General features: G+C 44.6%; 1 protein-coding gene across 2 annotated transcripts in view; it reads right to left on the bottom strand.

The window, feature by feature from the left end:
* The window catches only part of LOC126108732 (uncharacterized), a 101,937-nt gene that overhangs the window by 32,149 nt on the left and 54,737 nt on the right, over positions 1–15,051 (bottom strand). For both annotated transcript variants that reach the window (XM_049914068.1, XM_049914067.1), the window contains one exon: positions 9,096–9,261. In XM_049914068.1, coding sequence (XP_049770025.1) covers positions 9,096–9,261 — 166 coding nt within the window. The remainder of the gene's footprint in view (positions 1–9,095; positions 9,262–15,051) is intronic.

Below are 15,051 nucleotides of genomic sequence, written 5' to 3'. Positions count from 1 at the left end.
TCCTGGAAATGGAAAAAAGAACACATTGACACCGGTGTGTCAGACCCATCATACTTGCTCCGGACACTGCGAGAGGGCTGTACAAGCAATGATCACACGCACGGCACAGCGGACACACCAGGAACCGCGGTGTTGGCCGTCGAATGGCGCTAGCTGCGCAGCATTTGTGCACCGCCGCCGTCAGTGTCAGCCAGTTTGCCGTGGCATACGGAGCTCCATCGCAGTCTTTAATACTGGTAGCATGCCGCGACAGCGTGGACGTGAACCGTATGTGCAGTTGACGGACTTTGAGCGAGGGCGTATAGTGGGCATGCGGGAGGCCGGGTGGACGTACCGCCGAATTGCTCAACACGTGGGGCGTGAGGTCTCCACAGTACATCGATGTTGTCGCCAGTGGTCGGCGGAAGGTGCACGTGCCCGTCGACCTGGGACCGGACCGCAGCGACGCACGGATGCACGCCAAGACCGTAGGATCCTACGCAGTGCCGTAGGGGATCGCACCGCCACTTCCCAGCAAATTAGGGACACTGTTGCTCCTGGGGTATCGGCGAGGACCATTCGCAACCGTCTCCATGAAGCTGGGCTACGGTCCCGCACACCGTTAGGCCGTCTTCCGCTCACGCCCCAACATCGTGCAGCCCGCCTCCAGTGGTGTCGCGATAGGCGTGAATGGAGGGACGAATGGAGAGGTGTCGTCTTCAGCGATGAGAGTCGCTTCTGCCTTGGTGCCAATGATGGTCGTATACGTGTTTGGCGCCGTGCAGGTGAGCGCCACAATCAGGACTGCATACGACCGAGGCACACAGGGCCAACACCCGGCATCATGGTGTGGGGAGCGATCTCCTACACTGGCCGTACATCACTGGTGATCGTCGAGGGGACACTGAATAGTGCACGGTACATCCAAACCGTCATCGAACCCATCGTTCTACCATTCCTAGACCGGCAAGGGAACTTGCTGTTCCAACAGGACAATGCACGTCCGCATGTATCCCGTGCCACCCAACGTGCTCTAGAAGGTGTAAGTCAACTACCCTGGCCAGCAAGATCTACGGATCTGTCCCCCATTGAGTATGTTTGGGACTGGATGAAGCGTCGTCTCACGCGGTCTGCACGTCCAGCACGAACGCTGGTCCAACTGAGGCGCCAGGTGGAAATGGCATGGCAAGCCGTTCCACAGGACTACATCCAGCATCTGTACGATCGCCTCCATGGGAGAATAGCAGCCTGCATTGCTGCGAAAGGTGGATATACACTGTACTAGTGCCGACATTGTGCATGCTCTGTTGCCTGTGTCTATGTGCCTGTGGTTCTGTCAGTGTGATCATGTGATGTATCTGACCCCAGGAATGTGTCAATAAAGTTTCCCCTTCCTGGGACAATGAATTCACGGTGTTCTTATTTCAATTTCCAGGAGTGTAGTTTGACAGTCGAACCCCTTCCCACAGATGCTCACGACAGTAGCACGTGAACATTCGACCGTCTCTGCCGTTTTAGAGATACTCGTTCACAAGTTCTGCGTAATAATAATCTGCCATTTGTCGAAGTCGCTTATCTCGGTGGATTTCACCATGTGCAGCCCGTATCTCCGCCGTCCGTGGCTGCTCCACTTACGCACTTTCATCACTGCGTCACGTGCCCGCAGCGCGAGCAGGCGGCGTCCAGAGACGCGGTGGGCAGTCGTCGTAATGTTTCGGCTTATCGCTGTATATCTGTACAAGTGGTGCCTGCTCTTTCGGACATGTCGGGAAGAAAAGACACCACTCATACAGGTTGTAGATGTTTTTGAAGGCCTTTATGGTCAAAAACATCAGATGGTAGAGAGTGCCAAAATTAGCACTGTGCGATCTAGAACTAACGCTCAGCAATGGATACTTAGTTTTGTCTTATTTACTTTAGCAGTCCAGGCTAATATTGACAGTGCAAAATGACAGCCACTCTTCTCAGTGCACGCCCTTTGAGGCGTGAAAGTTGCTCCCCCGACTCTGCTTGAGTTTTGTACACTGAATACTCCGTGTAGCCACACGGGAAAAAAATACAGTTAAGGGCAATATGGTTTATTCGTTTGGATGTTCACGTTACCAATTCTGACGCAGAGACATAAGCAGTTTGCACGACGTGTGCCCACCTCTCTGCCCACTGAGGCCCTCGAGCTGCCAGCAGCACTCACTCACTCTGCATGGAGACGCTCACAACGCGACACTACAGAGCGCTCTGCCCTCTCCGACTCCTTTCGTACTCACAGGGCTTCAAGTTCAGTGTCTGGGCGTAAATTTGCTGAGGTGACACCGCGCAGTTGTCAAACACACAAAACAAAATTGGCTTAGAAGGAGACAAGACTTCCGAGTGTTGTTACCGAAACAGCATTTGACTAACTCAGCATGTAGCATAGTCGGATTTTCAGTCATGAACACGAAAGTGGAATCTAGCTAGTAGCATACTTTTTTAAATGTAATATTTATCAACAACGTTAAGTAAGAAATAAAAGTGGCATCCTTTTATTGACGGTTACTAGATGTCTAAAAATGAATTTAAACTTCTTAGGAATATGCCAAAACGTATTTTATTCAATGAAAAAACTACATATTTCAATAACACTAGTGAGTCTGTGAAAATGATACTTTCTCATTATCTATCTGATGTATCGACTTCGTATGCCATATTTCAGTTTACTGTCAGTAGCAACGAATAACCAAGATGTTATTCTTATTAAACACTATCGTTCCATATCTGTCAATTAAGATTACACTTTGTTAATAAATACAGAAGTTTTTTAAAAAATTAAAAGATACAGGGTGACGCAGAAAAACGGGAACATTTCCACAATCCAATAAAACTAGAAGTGAAGAAGGAAATAAATTGCATTCATCGTAACTGAAACCTTGCAACTTTGCCATTTAGGAAACATTGATGGCATGTATCATTTTTCAAAAATTACGTCCTTTAGATGGCGTCCTCCTGTACGAATACATTCGAGAAACCTGCTGTTGAGATTCCTCATTGACCACTGCAACATCTCAGCTGGCATACTGTGGATTGCATCCCAAATTCTCTCTTTTAACTCGTCCAGGGCTCTTGGTCGAGTCGTGTAGACTTTTCTCTTGAGGTAGCTCCACGAGAAAAAATCACAAACGGATAGATCTGGCGATCTAGGAGGCCCGGGTATGTTAACGAATCGTGAGATCACACGGTAGCCAAACAATTCTCGCACGTTTGCCACTGATTGCCGTGTAGTGTGTAATGTCGCTTCGTCACGTTGAAACCAGGCTTCCTGAACGTTTGCAAAGTTGTTCAATGCAGGTGTAACGAAAGTGCGTAACATCTCCACGAACCGATCAGCGTTGACAGTTATTGTGTTTCGTTGTTCATTTGCGAGACAATGCGGTCCGATAATCCCACGTGATGAAACACCACGCCATACAGTCAATTTAGTAGCGTGTGAAGGGCACTCATGAACGTCATTAGGATTTGTGTTTTCCCAGTAGCGGTAGCTCCGTTTGTTCACATTACTTGTGCCTCATCTGACGTCCACAACTTTTTTTACAAATTAATCGTCATTGTTTATTTTTGTTATCATTTGTTGATAGAAGCCTAATCGTAATCGGAAATCGTGGTCCTTAAATTGTTGCACCATCTGTAGTTTGCACGGATGAAATTTTAAATCAAGATGAAGGACTCTGCGAACACTCTCCCGGGACACTCCAGTCGCTGCTTCTTGCTTACGAATTGACGCCGTGATCTCCGTAAGACAGACTCGCGTTCAACATCAGTGTTCGCTGGAGAACGCACACTTCTTGGTCGTCCTGTTGGTTTCTTTTTGAGGGCAGATCCAGTGTCTTCAAAGTTATTAATCCAACATTTTATCGCGTCTTTCGACGGGACATCATGACATCCTAAATTACAAAAATGTCAAAACTCCCTCTGCGCCGCTACCAAACTACCATTGTTTTTATAAAACATTTTTATGGCTAACGCACGCTATTGTCCGTTCCACTGACGCATGATTAGTGAAATGGCGAACTGTTTACTTGCTGTCTGTCACGAACCCGCAGTGCTGCCACGTGCGCATGGCTGCCACTACTCATTTCAAACTTTACCGTTATTCCGTGTCACCCTGTATTTATCTTACTAGCGAGATTCGAACCATCGAACGTACTAACGTGCTGAGAAACCGACGAATTCGTCGAAATAATGAAAATTGTTTTTAACTGCACTTGGAGATCTGCTAATTGTGAAAGGTGATATTTCAGAGTTCTTTGTCGTACTGTTTTAGAAAATTTATGTGCGTGCACTGAACTCCACCTGCTATAAGTGTGCACAAAATCGGAATCTGTGAGGACCCCTCGTCATTGTAGAATCCTTCTTTTGCCACCAGCATAACTGACATGAAGCCACTTTGGCACAAAAAACTTTTAAAAATTACCTGACAGGTCTTTCACTGGAAACTGTCCTCAGAAGCATTAATAAATTCATTCTTCGGTATTGTGTAACGTCATCACATGTACAATCAGGGCCTTCCCCGAACTCTCTGCACTGCCGAAGGAGTCTGCTACCTCTGCAACAAACCACCTCCTACGCTCGCTAATGGGCTATCGTTATCGAAATCCATGCGCTGTGTGGAAAGGCCACATCACAGAAGAATGTGAGTGTTCCTACTACAGACCCTGGAAGCAAATGAATCCCTTACGCGACTTGCCATAAGATGAAACAAATTGTACTATCTTGCGTACATGGATATGTTACAGCGTGTCATGAAATGATTCCGTAGTATCCATCATTTTATTTCCTACTGAAAAAAGTTTTTGGGCAGTATTACGTTAGTGAAGCATCTGTATACACGTACGAGGCTAATCCACAAACTAAGGTTACCAAAATTTTTTGAGGTGCAAAAAATTTAATTTGTCATAATAAAATTTAGATGCATTGTAGTACAGGTGTTGTATTATTTTTTCACGCGATCACCATTTATCTCTATACATTTTGTCATTCGTACGACGAGTTTTTTGATTCCTGTGTCATAGACGTCTCCCAACGCCTTTTTCAGTCAGTTCTTCACTTCGATTTGCACCTTGTAGTTGTCGGAAAAGTGTTTTCCAATAAGGTGTTTCTTCAATTTAGTGGCCGGCCACTGTGGCCGAGCGGTTCTAGGCACTTCAGTCCGGAACCGCGCGGCTGCTACGGTCGCAGGTTCGAATCCTGCCTCGGGCATGGATGTGTGTGATGTCCTTAGGTTAGTTATGTTTAAGTAGTTCTACGTTCTAGGGGACCGATGACCTCAGATGTTAAGTCCCATAGTGCTCAGAGCCATTTTTGAGCGGTGTGCGGACGCGCGTTCTCGTGGAGGAGACAAACTCTCGTTGTCAGCACGTCTGTTTTGTATGGCTCTGCGAAGTTTCTTCAAGATCCCACAAAATCTTCCAGCATTTATTGCCCCACCTATTAGCTAAAAATCAATGCGCGGAACTCTTTTCCTGTCCCAAAACACTGACACGACGATTTTCCTTGCTATATCCAGGGTTGTGAATTTCTCAGCTATAATATTTCCGTTCATCTCCCTTTACAGACCCTCTATATACTTCATTTACCTTTCAGCTTTCCCTTCCTTGCTTAGGACTGGTTTTACATCTGAGCTCTTCATATTCATACAGTTGCTTCCCTTTCCTCAAGAAGTATCTTTAAATTTACTGTAGGCGGAATCAATTTTTCCCCTAGTGAAACATTCCTACATTTGTCCTCTAGCCATTACTGTCAAACTCATTTTGAGAGACGTTTGTATTCCGCTTCGCTTGCTTTATTTACTGCATTTTTATATTTTCTTCTTTCATCAATTGAATTCAATATCTCTACTATGCCTTGTCTTTCGACCTATTTGACACTCTGCTGCCTTCTCTATTTCATCTCTTATAGCTATCCATTTGTCTTCTACTGTATTCCTTTTCCCTGCCCTACTCAACCACTGCGTAATGCTTCGTCTAAAAGAGGCAACCTCTAGTTTTTTCAACTTATCCGTGTTCCGTCTTCTTAATTTCCTACCTTTTTGCCGTTTCTTCAGGTTTAATTTACAGTTCGCTACCAATAAATTGTGGTCAGAGTCCAATCTAACCCTGTAAACGTCTTACAGTTTAAAATCTGGTTCCGAAATCCCTTTCTTGCCATTATGTAATCAATCTGAAACCTCCCAGTGTCTCCAGGAGTCTTCCATGTACACGCGCTACTTTGATGATTCGCAAACAAGGTGTTAGCGATGGCAGCGAGGGGTAGCCGAGCGGTCTAGGGCGCCTTGTCACGGACCGCGGGCTCCTCCCGTCGGAGGTTCGAGTCCTCCCTCGGGCATGGGTGTGTGTTGTCCTTGGCGAAAGTTAGTTGTGGTTAGATTAAGAAGTGTGTAGGCCTAGGGACCGATGACCTCAGCAGTTTGGTCCCATAAGACCTTGCTACAAATTTCCATTGTTAGCAATGATATCCTCTGTGCAAAATTCGACCAGACGGCTTGCTCTTTCATTTATTTCCGTGAGTCGATATTCAAATTTTGCTTTTCTTCCTATCAAACTGCAGTCTCCCATCACAGTTAAATTATCGTTTCCTTTAACTATCTGAATAATTTCTTTTATCTCATCATACATTTCTTCCGTCTCTCCATTAGCTACAGAGCTAGTTAGCATACAAACTTGTACAAATATTTTAAGTGTGGATTTAGAGCATATCTTGGCTACGTTAATGCGTTCACTATGCTGTTTCACGTGGGTTATCTGCATTCCTATTTTCTTATTCATTATTACACCCACTCCTGCATTATCCCTTTGTGACTTTGTATTTATAACCCTGTATTCATCTGACAGAAGTCCTGTTTCTCTTGACACCGAGCTTCGCTCAGTCCCGATATATCGAACTTCAACCTATCCGTTTTTAAAACCACTAACCTACCTGCCCGATTAAGGCATTTAACATTCCAGAATCCTATCCGTAGAACGCCATATTTGTTTTCCTTGGTGATGACGACCTTCTGAGTAGTTCCTGCATGGAGATCCGAATGGGAGATTCTTTCATCCCCAGAAATTTTTACCCAACAAGAAGCTATCACCATTTAATCGTACAGTAGAGCTACATGCCAACGGGAAAATTACGGCTGCAGTTTCCCCTTGCTTTAGGCTGCTCGCAGTACCAGAACAGCAATGCCATCCTGGTTAGCCACATGAGTCAATCATCCAGACTGAGGCCCCTTCAACGACTGAAAAGGGTGCCGCCCCTCTTCAGGAGCCGTATGTTTGTCTGGCTTCTCGACAGGCATCACTCCATTGTTGTTGTACACACAGTACAGCTATGTATCGCTAAGGCTGACAAGCCACCCAAACCGACGGCAAGTCCGTGGTTCATGGGAAACATCGGAAACTATGAACGAAATTTTCGCTCTGCAGCGGAGTGTGCGCTGATATGAAATTTCCTGACAGATTAAAACTGTGTACCAGACGGAGATTCGAACAAAGGACCTTTGCCTTATGCGGACAAGTGTTCTGCACTTGGTATGAAACTTTCTGGCAGGTTAAAACTATGTTGCCAGACTGAGATTAGAGCTCGGGATCTTTGCCTATCGCGGGCAATTGCTCTACCATCCGAACTAGCAAGCATGTTTTACGACCAGCCCTCACAGCTTCAATTCTGCCAGTACCTCGTCTCCTAGGTTCCAAACTTCACAGGAGCTCTCCTGCAAACCTTGCAGAGTTAGCACTCCTGGGAGAAAGGATATTGCAGAGACATGGCTTAGTCACAGACAGGTGAATGATTCCAGAATGAAGTATTGACTCTACAGTGGAATATGCGCTTCTCTGAATCTTCCTGGCAGACTAAAACTGTGTGCCAGACCGAGACTCGGGATCTTTGCCTTTCGTGGGCAAGTGCTCTGCCAGCTAACCTTCCTTCCAGGAGTGCTATTCCTGCATGGTTTCCAATAGAACTTTCGAAGGTATGAGACGAGATACTGGCCAAACTGAAGCTGTGACGACGGGGTGTGAGCTGTGCTTGGGTAGCTTAGCCAGTAGAGAACTCGCGCACGAAAGTCCAGAGTTCGAGTCTCGGCCTGATACATAGTTATAACCTGCCAGGAAGTTTCTAATCAGAGAAGACTCCTCTGCAGGGTGAAAATTTCCTTCTGAAAACATCCCCCAGGCTGTGGCTAAGCCATGTCTCCGCAATATAATTTCTTAAGGAGTACTAGTTTTGCGAGGTTCGCAGGAGAAAAATGGTTCAAATGGCTTTAATCACTATGGGACTTAACATCTGAGGTCAAAAGTCCTCTAGACTTAGAACTACGTAAACCTAACTAACCTAAGGACGTCATACACATCCATGCCCGAGGTAGAATTCGAACCTGCGACCGTAGCAGCCGCGTGGTTCCGGACTGAAGGGCCTAGAACCGCTCGACCACAGCGGCCGGCTCGCAGGAGAACGTGTGTGAAATTTGGATGGTAGGAGACGAGATGTTGGCACAATTGAAGCTGTGAGGACGGTGCATGAGTTGTGCTCGGGTAGCTCAGTTGGTAGAGGCAAAGGTCCGAGTTCGAGTCTCGGTCCAGCTTACAGTTTCATTGGAAACTATGATTTAACCAACAGAAAATTGCAATATCGCTTCAGAACAAATTAGTGTATTTGCACGTGCTCTTTACGCTTTTTTCTGTAACAATCCAGAAGAATTGTACTTGTTTCCCATTGCCATTACGTGAAGTTTTTTGTTGTCATGTTGTATGTGCTAGGAATGTACGAACATAAATTTGTTTACATCATCAGGTATACCACTCACATAAATGCAGCTGACTGCTGTGTATTACATCGAACTTCAAGGAGGAAACTCTCTCTCCCCAGGAGACAACGCCGAGGCAGGCTTGGCTTCAGCCGGTGGCAGTGACGGGAGGGCACTGTGTGCAGCCAGCTCTTTTTCGCTTCTCGGCTAAATGATTACGACTGAAACTTTTTCTACCCACAGGACTTTTACCTGCTACGTCAACCTCTTCAATGACCGCGAAGCCCTCGGTTGTGGAATTTCATAACTCTACTGCAACAATTACTCGTGATCATGTGTTACTCAAAGATCCAATCCTTACCTTGGAAAAATCCGACTTCGTAGATATCGATGACCAGCTGCACACAAACTTGTCTTTTTCCATCCTTCAGACCCTTCATGTACAATTTATACTTCCCGTAAGGTAAGGCGACGAACTTTTTTAGGGTGATCGGTCGTGTCCAGTACCGATGCATGTAGTAGGTGCCCTGCCAACAGGAGTAGCGATGTAATTACACAATACAGGTTTTGTGACTAAATCAAAACTTCAACTTGTAGGATTATTCTTTGTCGAGGTCTTTACTGAGTATCAGATGTAGCAGTCTCTTCCTGTTTTTTTTTCTGCTCCTTTCATAACTTAGACACGCTTATTGCATTTTGGCCATCATATATTGGCACATGTAAGTTAAGGAAATAACAAAGTACGTTGAAATTCACACTCTAATAGTTAACATAGCAATGAGTGAACATCCTGATACTTCTCAGCAATCAGTGGCGAATGACAAAGACAGGAACAGGAAAGTCGAAATCTCAAGGCATTCGCCTAACACGAGTGAAAATAAGAAACAGAGTGCGTCGTGGTCTCCTGACCTTCATTGCTTACATATTCCGTCCTCACAATCGTATTCTGCACATCAAGACGCTTCATTCGAACCCACACTCGATAAGATAAAGTCAATCTTGTATGAATTCATGTAAATTATATGCAAATAACTAATAAGTCGCAAGTGCGCACCGTGGTTGAAATACTCGAGGCTGGCGTACACACTTACATTCCAGACACGACGCCACAGGAGCTTTTAGTTCGGGAGAGGCGAAACCGCACGCCAGGAGGCCAGTCCCAAGCCATCTACGTCGGCCGGTGACCGCCTGCAGAGCAGACAGCGTTTGCCCGAGTGAAAGGACGACCCCGTGTTCGGCTAAAAAACCAATTTCCGCTACACTGTGTGGCAGCGGCCAGCCTACGCATTCTTTACACATAGCACGCAGAGATTTTCACAGGGAGACAGCAAACGCCAAACGCCGATACTACAGATTTCCGGATTGATCGCCTTAAACGAAACGTCATTCTCCCGTTTTAGAAGAGCAATGCTGATTGATTGGCAGACGATATTTCTGACGCCTTGAGCTGAAGGAGTAATGGAAGAGACCGAAAGATATACCCCTTCACGTCTGGCGTGGAGAGGGGCCGTTCCGTTGTCGCTCTTGGAGCGAGATCACGTAACGAGAGCGTGCGCGCTCGTACGTGTACTCAAAGAGCGAGGAACAAGTCTCTCCTCAGTACTTCACTGGGAGAGCACCTCTGTCGAGAGTGAATCGAAGTGTGACTCTATACTGAGTCCTTGCAATTAAGCGTTGTTCACTGCATTGGCCGACACACTTGTTGTGCGGTGTGAACGGACTGAGTAATAGTTAAACGCCTGCGAGCGAATTTTGAGTGGCATCGCGGTGGACTGGTTATCTGACGAGTGTACCACGCCAATAGTTAGACTAGGGGCGAATAGAAGTCCTTGAGTTCATCAAGGCGTAGGGAGAGTTTGATTGGCAAAGGTCAATCCAGATAGAACGAGAGTTATTTTATTTGTCAGCAGCAAGCGACGCAGACAGCTGTCATCGCAGCTTACAGTATTGTGCGCTACAGTTCTTGAGAGCCCCATATTTCCTCCACAACAGTACACTTCGCTGCATTTCACACGCGACAGCCTCGACTGTACCTAGCAACATTCTGAAGGATAACTATTCAAGTTGAGTATCTCCTCCATGTCCAGACAACATCTCTTTGGTTCACTCAGAGACTCCTGGACACTTCCCTTGTTGAGAGCCCTTCCTGGCACAAAGAGACAATGTGGACGCGATCGAACCGCGGTATCTAGGCATGGTTGAACTACAGACAACACGAGCCGTGTACATCCTTCCTGGTGGAATGACCGGAACTGATCGGTTGTGGGACCCCAACCGTCTAATAGGCGCTGCTCGTGCATGATTGTTTACATTTTTTGGCAGGTTTTGTGACATCTCTGAACAGTCAGAGAGACTGTGTCTGTGGTACAAAATCCATAATCAGTGACTGTCTTCAGGAGTTCTGGGAACTGAGGTGATGCAAAACATTTTTTTGGTGTGTTTAAATGGATACTTAAATATGGAGCTCTAAAACCGGCAGTATATTTACAATCTGAAGCAGATACTGTTATGAGCTGATAGATTGATATTTTATCAGTATGTTTATCGAATATCTATGTGTTGATGCCATTTAAATATCGATATATCGGATACTCGATACCTTTAAAAATATCAACAGTTCTATCAGAAAGAGCAGGTGGTTGTTTCTCGAGGAGGTCCTGGCTATACTTCGGTCTTCCGTGAAGACGTATCCATGTCCACAGGACTGAATGCATTCGTTCCTGGTGTGACGAAGGCTTACAAACCCTACTGCACGTCGTCCGTTAAATCACTCTGTCTTGAGGCCAGGTTCTCATTCAAAATGGTCGAAAAATCGATTTTTTATTGCATTTTTGAAAGATATTTGCGTCAGGAATGTTGATATAGGTCTTGGAATTGCAGACTAAAAAATGGCTGTGAGCACTATGGGACTCAACATCTTAGGTCATAAGTCCCCTAGAACCTAGAACTACTTAAACCTAACTAACCTAAGGACATCACACACACCCATGCCCGAGGCAGGATTCGAACCTGCGACCGTAGCAGTCCCGCGGTTCCGGACTGCAGCGCCAGTACCGCACGGCCACCGCGGCCGGCTGCAGACTAAACATAAGTAACGAAAACACTATTTTTGTCAAATTTTGATTAAAATTAGCCAAAAGATAATATTCGGTCAGCCATAATGGATTATCGATTTTGAATTTTGAAAATCTAACTTCAGATTTGTGTTCAGCGACATCAAAAGTGTATAATGACATAGTTTTTACGCAAATTCAGCTAATAATTAATATAAAAGTTAGCCCTAAACTTTAGTCATGGTTTTCCTCGAGAAACGATTTTTTAAAACTCCATGCAGCATAAAATAAAAACGGTTCAACCTATTAGCTTCTAACTTTGACTCCCGAAAAGCAATAACTACTTTTTGTAAAGCCATAAAGAGCAAAAAAAAAATCCAACACAGAGTTCGCTTTAACATCATATCGCTAAATTTAACGTTGTTTCATTGTAGTTAGGTACAAGCTCCCATAAATTTAGTGTAGTATCTACTGATGTTATCCATTTTTGATTTGAGATAACTTCTAGAGGCTACACTCTACGCAGCAGGTGTACTTCAAACTCGTAGGTTCTCGATCAGACCTCGATTATGGGCTCCATTTTCTTCTTTTTTGCATCGAAAATCTAAAATATAGTTGAACGTATGTCTTTTCATTGTCTCAAAAAAAATTTCGAAACTTTGCATATTTTTTGTATTTTTTGTTCATTTGAATGAGAACTTGGACGTAATTTCCAATAAAATATGGACTCCCATTCTCTGCAAATCAAGGACAACATCAAGACTGCGTGCCTTGTGACGCCGTAGCAGTGTCGTATCTGTTGTGGAAGGGGCATCTGACTTTTTGCCACTGTGGCTCTTGTGTGAGTGGGGTTGCTATTCTGTTATTCTGCGCAAGGGATTAATCTGAGATGTACCCTTTACCCTGTGGCTACTGCAAGATGCAATTTACACCCCCACACTACTACAGAAGTCAGACAGACGCTCCTAAAGAGAAATGCCTGAATAACTTTCAGCAATAAATATCTTCTGGAGTCCTCCGCTGTAAGGAAATGACACAAAAATTTACAAAATTTCTTATGTAGCTAGTCGGATATTTGGGTACTGGAGTAGTGCTAGTTAGTGTAAGAAAAACATGAAACTAACGAAAATTATTATTTATTTTGCAAAAATTCTGAGAAATCACAATGGCACTTTTAGTTATGAACTGAACTACTGCAGTGGATGACCGCTACCTACGGATTATAGCTCGTAGGAACCCTGACGGCAAAGCCACCATGTTGAGTAATGCTCTTCGTGCAGCCACAGGACGCCGTGTTACAACTCAAACTGTGCGCAGCTTCACTCCCGGCGTCCATGGCGAGGTCCATCTTTGCAACCACGACACGATTATAGTTGGTGGTGACTTTAATTTACACTCGATATGTTGGGCGAAAATACATGTTTAATTTCGGAGGTACGCATAAAATATCATCCGAAATCGTTCTAAACGCATTCTCCGAAAATAATTTCGACCAATTAGTTCATGAGCCCATGCGAATAGTAAACGGTTGTGAAGACACACTTGACCTCTCAGCAACAAATAATCCTGAGTTAATAACGAGCATCAAAACCGATACAAGGATTAGTGAACACAGGGTTGTAGTGCCGAGACTGAATATTCTAATCCCCGAATCCTCAAAAAATAAACGAAAAATATACCTATTCAAAAAGGCAGATAAAAATTCACTTGACGTCTTCCTGATAGACAATCTCCACTCAAAAAAAAAAAAAAAATGGTTCAAATGCTTCTGAGCACTTAGGGACTCAACTGCTGAGGTCATTAGTCCCCTAGAACTTAGAACTAGTTAAACCTAACTAACCTAAGGACATCACAAACATCCATGCCCGAGGCAGGATTCGAACCTGCGACCGTAGCGGTCTTGCGGTTCCAGACTGCAGCGCCTTTAACCGCACGGCCACTTCGGCCGGCAATCTCCACCCATTCCTAATTAATAAAATAAGAGTAGATCAGATGTGGCTTGAAATCAAAGAAATAGTATTGGCAGCAGTTGAGAGATTTATTCCAAATAAATTAACAAACGACGCAGCTGATCCTCCTTGGTACACAAAGCGAGTTAGAACACTTTTGCAGAAACAACGAAACAAACGTGCCAAATTTAAACAGACGCAAAATTCCCAAGATTGGTGATCTTTTACAGAAGCTCGAAATTTAGCGCGGACTTCAATGCGAGATGCTTATAACAGTTTGAGGCGTGGTAAAAGTTTCTGTTTTGAAGAGCGCGCCGCAGCGCGTAGTGTGAAGCAGTCGCCCTCCGTTTCTGGCGGTGGCGCCGCTGTGGCAGTCGCAGCTTTGGTGTCTCCCTCTGGTGGGAAAGAGGAAAAGCTGCCTGTCCACGTGCAGTTAAGGGGCGCTGTGAGCTCGCCAGTGGGTCAGTCTGGGTCAGTGTCTCGTCCCCTGCTTGCTCCTCTGCCTCTCGTCCGCATTTGTTAGGCAGTTAGTGTCTGTCTGTCGTTCGGAGCTGCCTCTGTCATGTTTCTCGGATTCGGTGTGTGAACGAATTTAATGCTAACGGCCTAATTCCTTAAATATGTTTTTATCTTGCCTATCATCTGGAGAGGCAGTATATGTGTACTGTAGAGCATGTTTGGCCAACGTTGCATAATTTTATGTTAGATTCCATTTCATGGGCTTTTATTTAAATGGTCATTTTAGTAAATAAACTTGCCACTCTTCCACCATAAGACTTTCTTAGAAGTTAAAATCAAGTTGCACCTTCAGTGGCACGTTTATCTATTAATTTTTGTCTTTTGTACCATTTCCACACCTCCTTTGGGGTGCGTAGTTTATGTGCTTGTGTGAATTGTTAAAACTTTTACTTTACGGTAGTCTGGTGTGTTGCAGATTTGCACCAGTGTAGTCTTTCAGAGGCTGTTGTGAGCGGTCGTTACTACGGCCGCGTCTAAAGGGAGCGGCAAGCTTCTCAGCCCGAAAGCTCATAGACTCAAAAATTTGTTTCTTTCTGCCTCTGAATAAATTGTAACTTGATGTTTAGAGGGTGCTTTCTGCTTATAATTTTAAATCTGTTTCTAAAAAAAATGCTTTTAGGAATAAAATTCCCATTTGTTGAAAGCAATTTTATTTTGATTTCATAAGTTACTCCCTGGCAACTACTTCCACGCTCACATAGTGTGACTAAATGTGTTAATGTTCTTGATGAATCGCTAGTAAATAAAGTAAATTTTTAAGAATATTCTTTTAAATTAAATCCACAGTTCACAGTTT

This window comes from Schistocerca cancellata, chromosome 11 (genome assembly GCF_023864275.1).
Source record: "Schistocerca cancellata isolate TAMUIC-IGC-003103 chromosome 11, iqSchCanc2.1, whole genome shotgun sequence".
NCBI lineage: Eukaryota > Metazoa > Arthropoda > Insecta > Orthoptera > Acrididae > Schistocerca > Schistocerca cancellata.
This window is presented reverse-complemented; position numbering and strand designations above follow the sequence as displayed.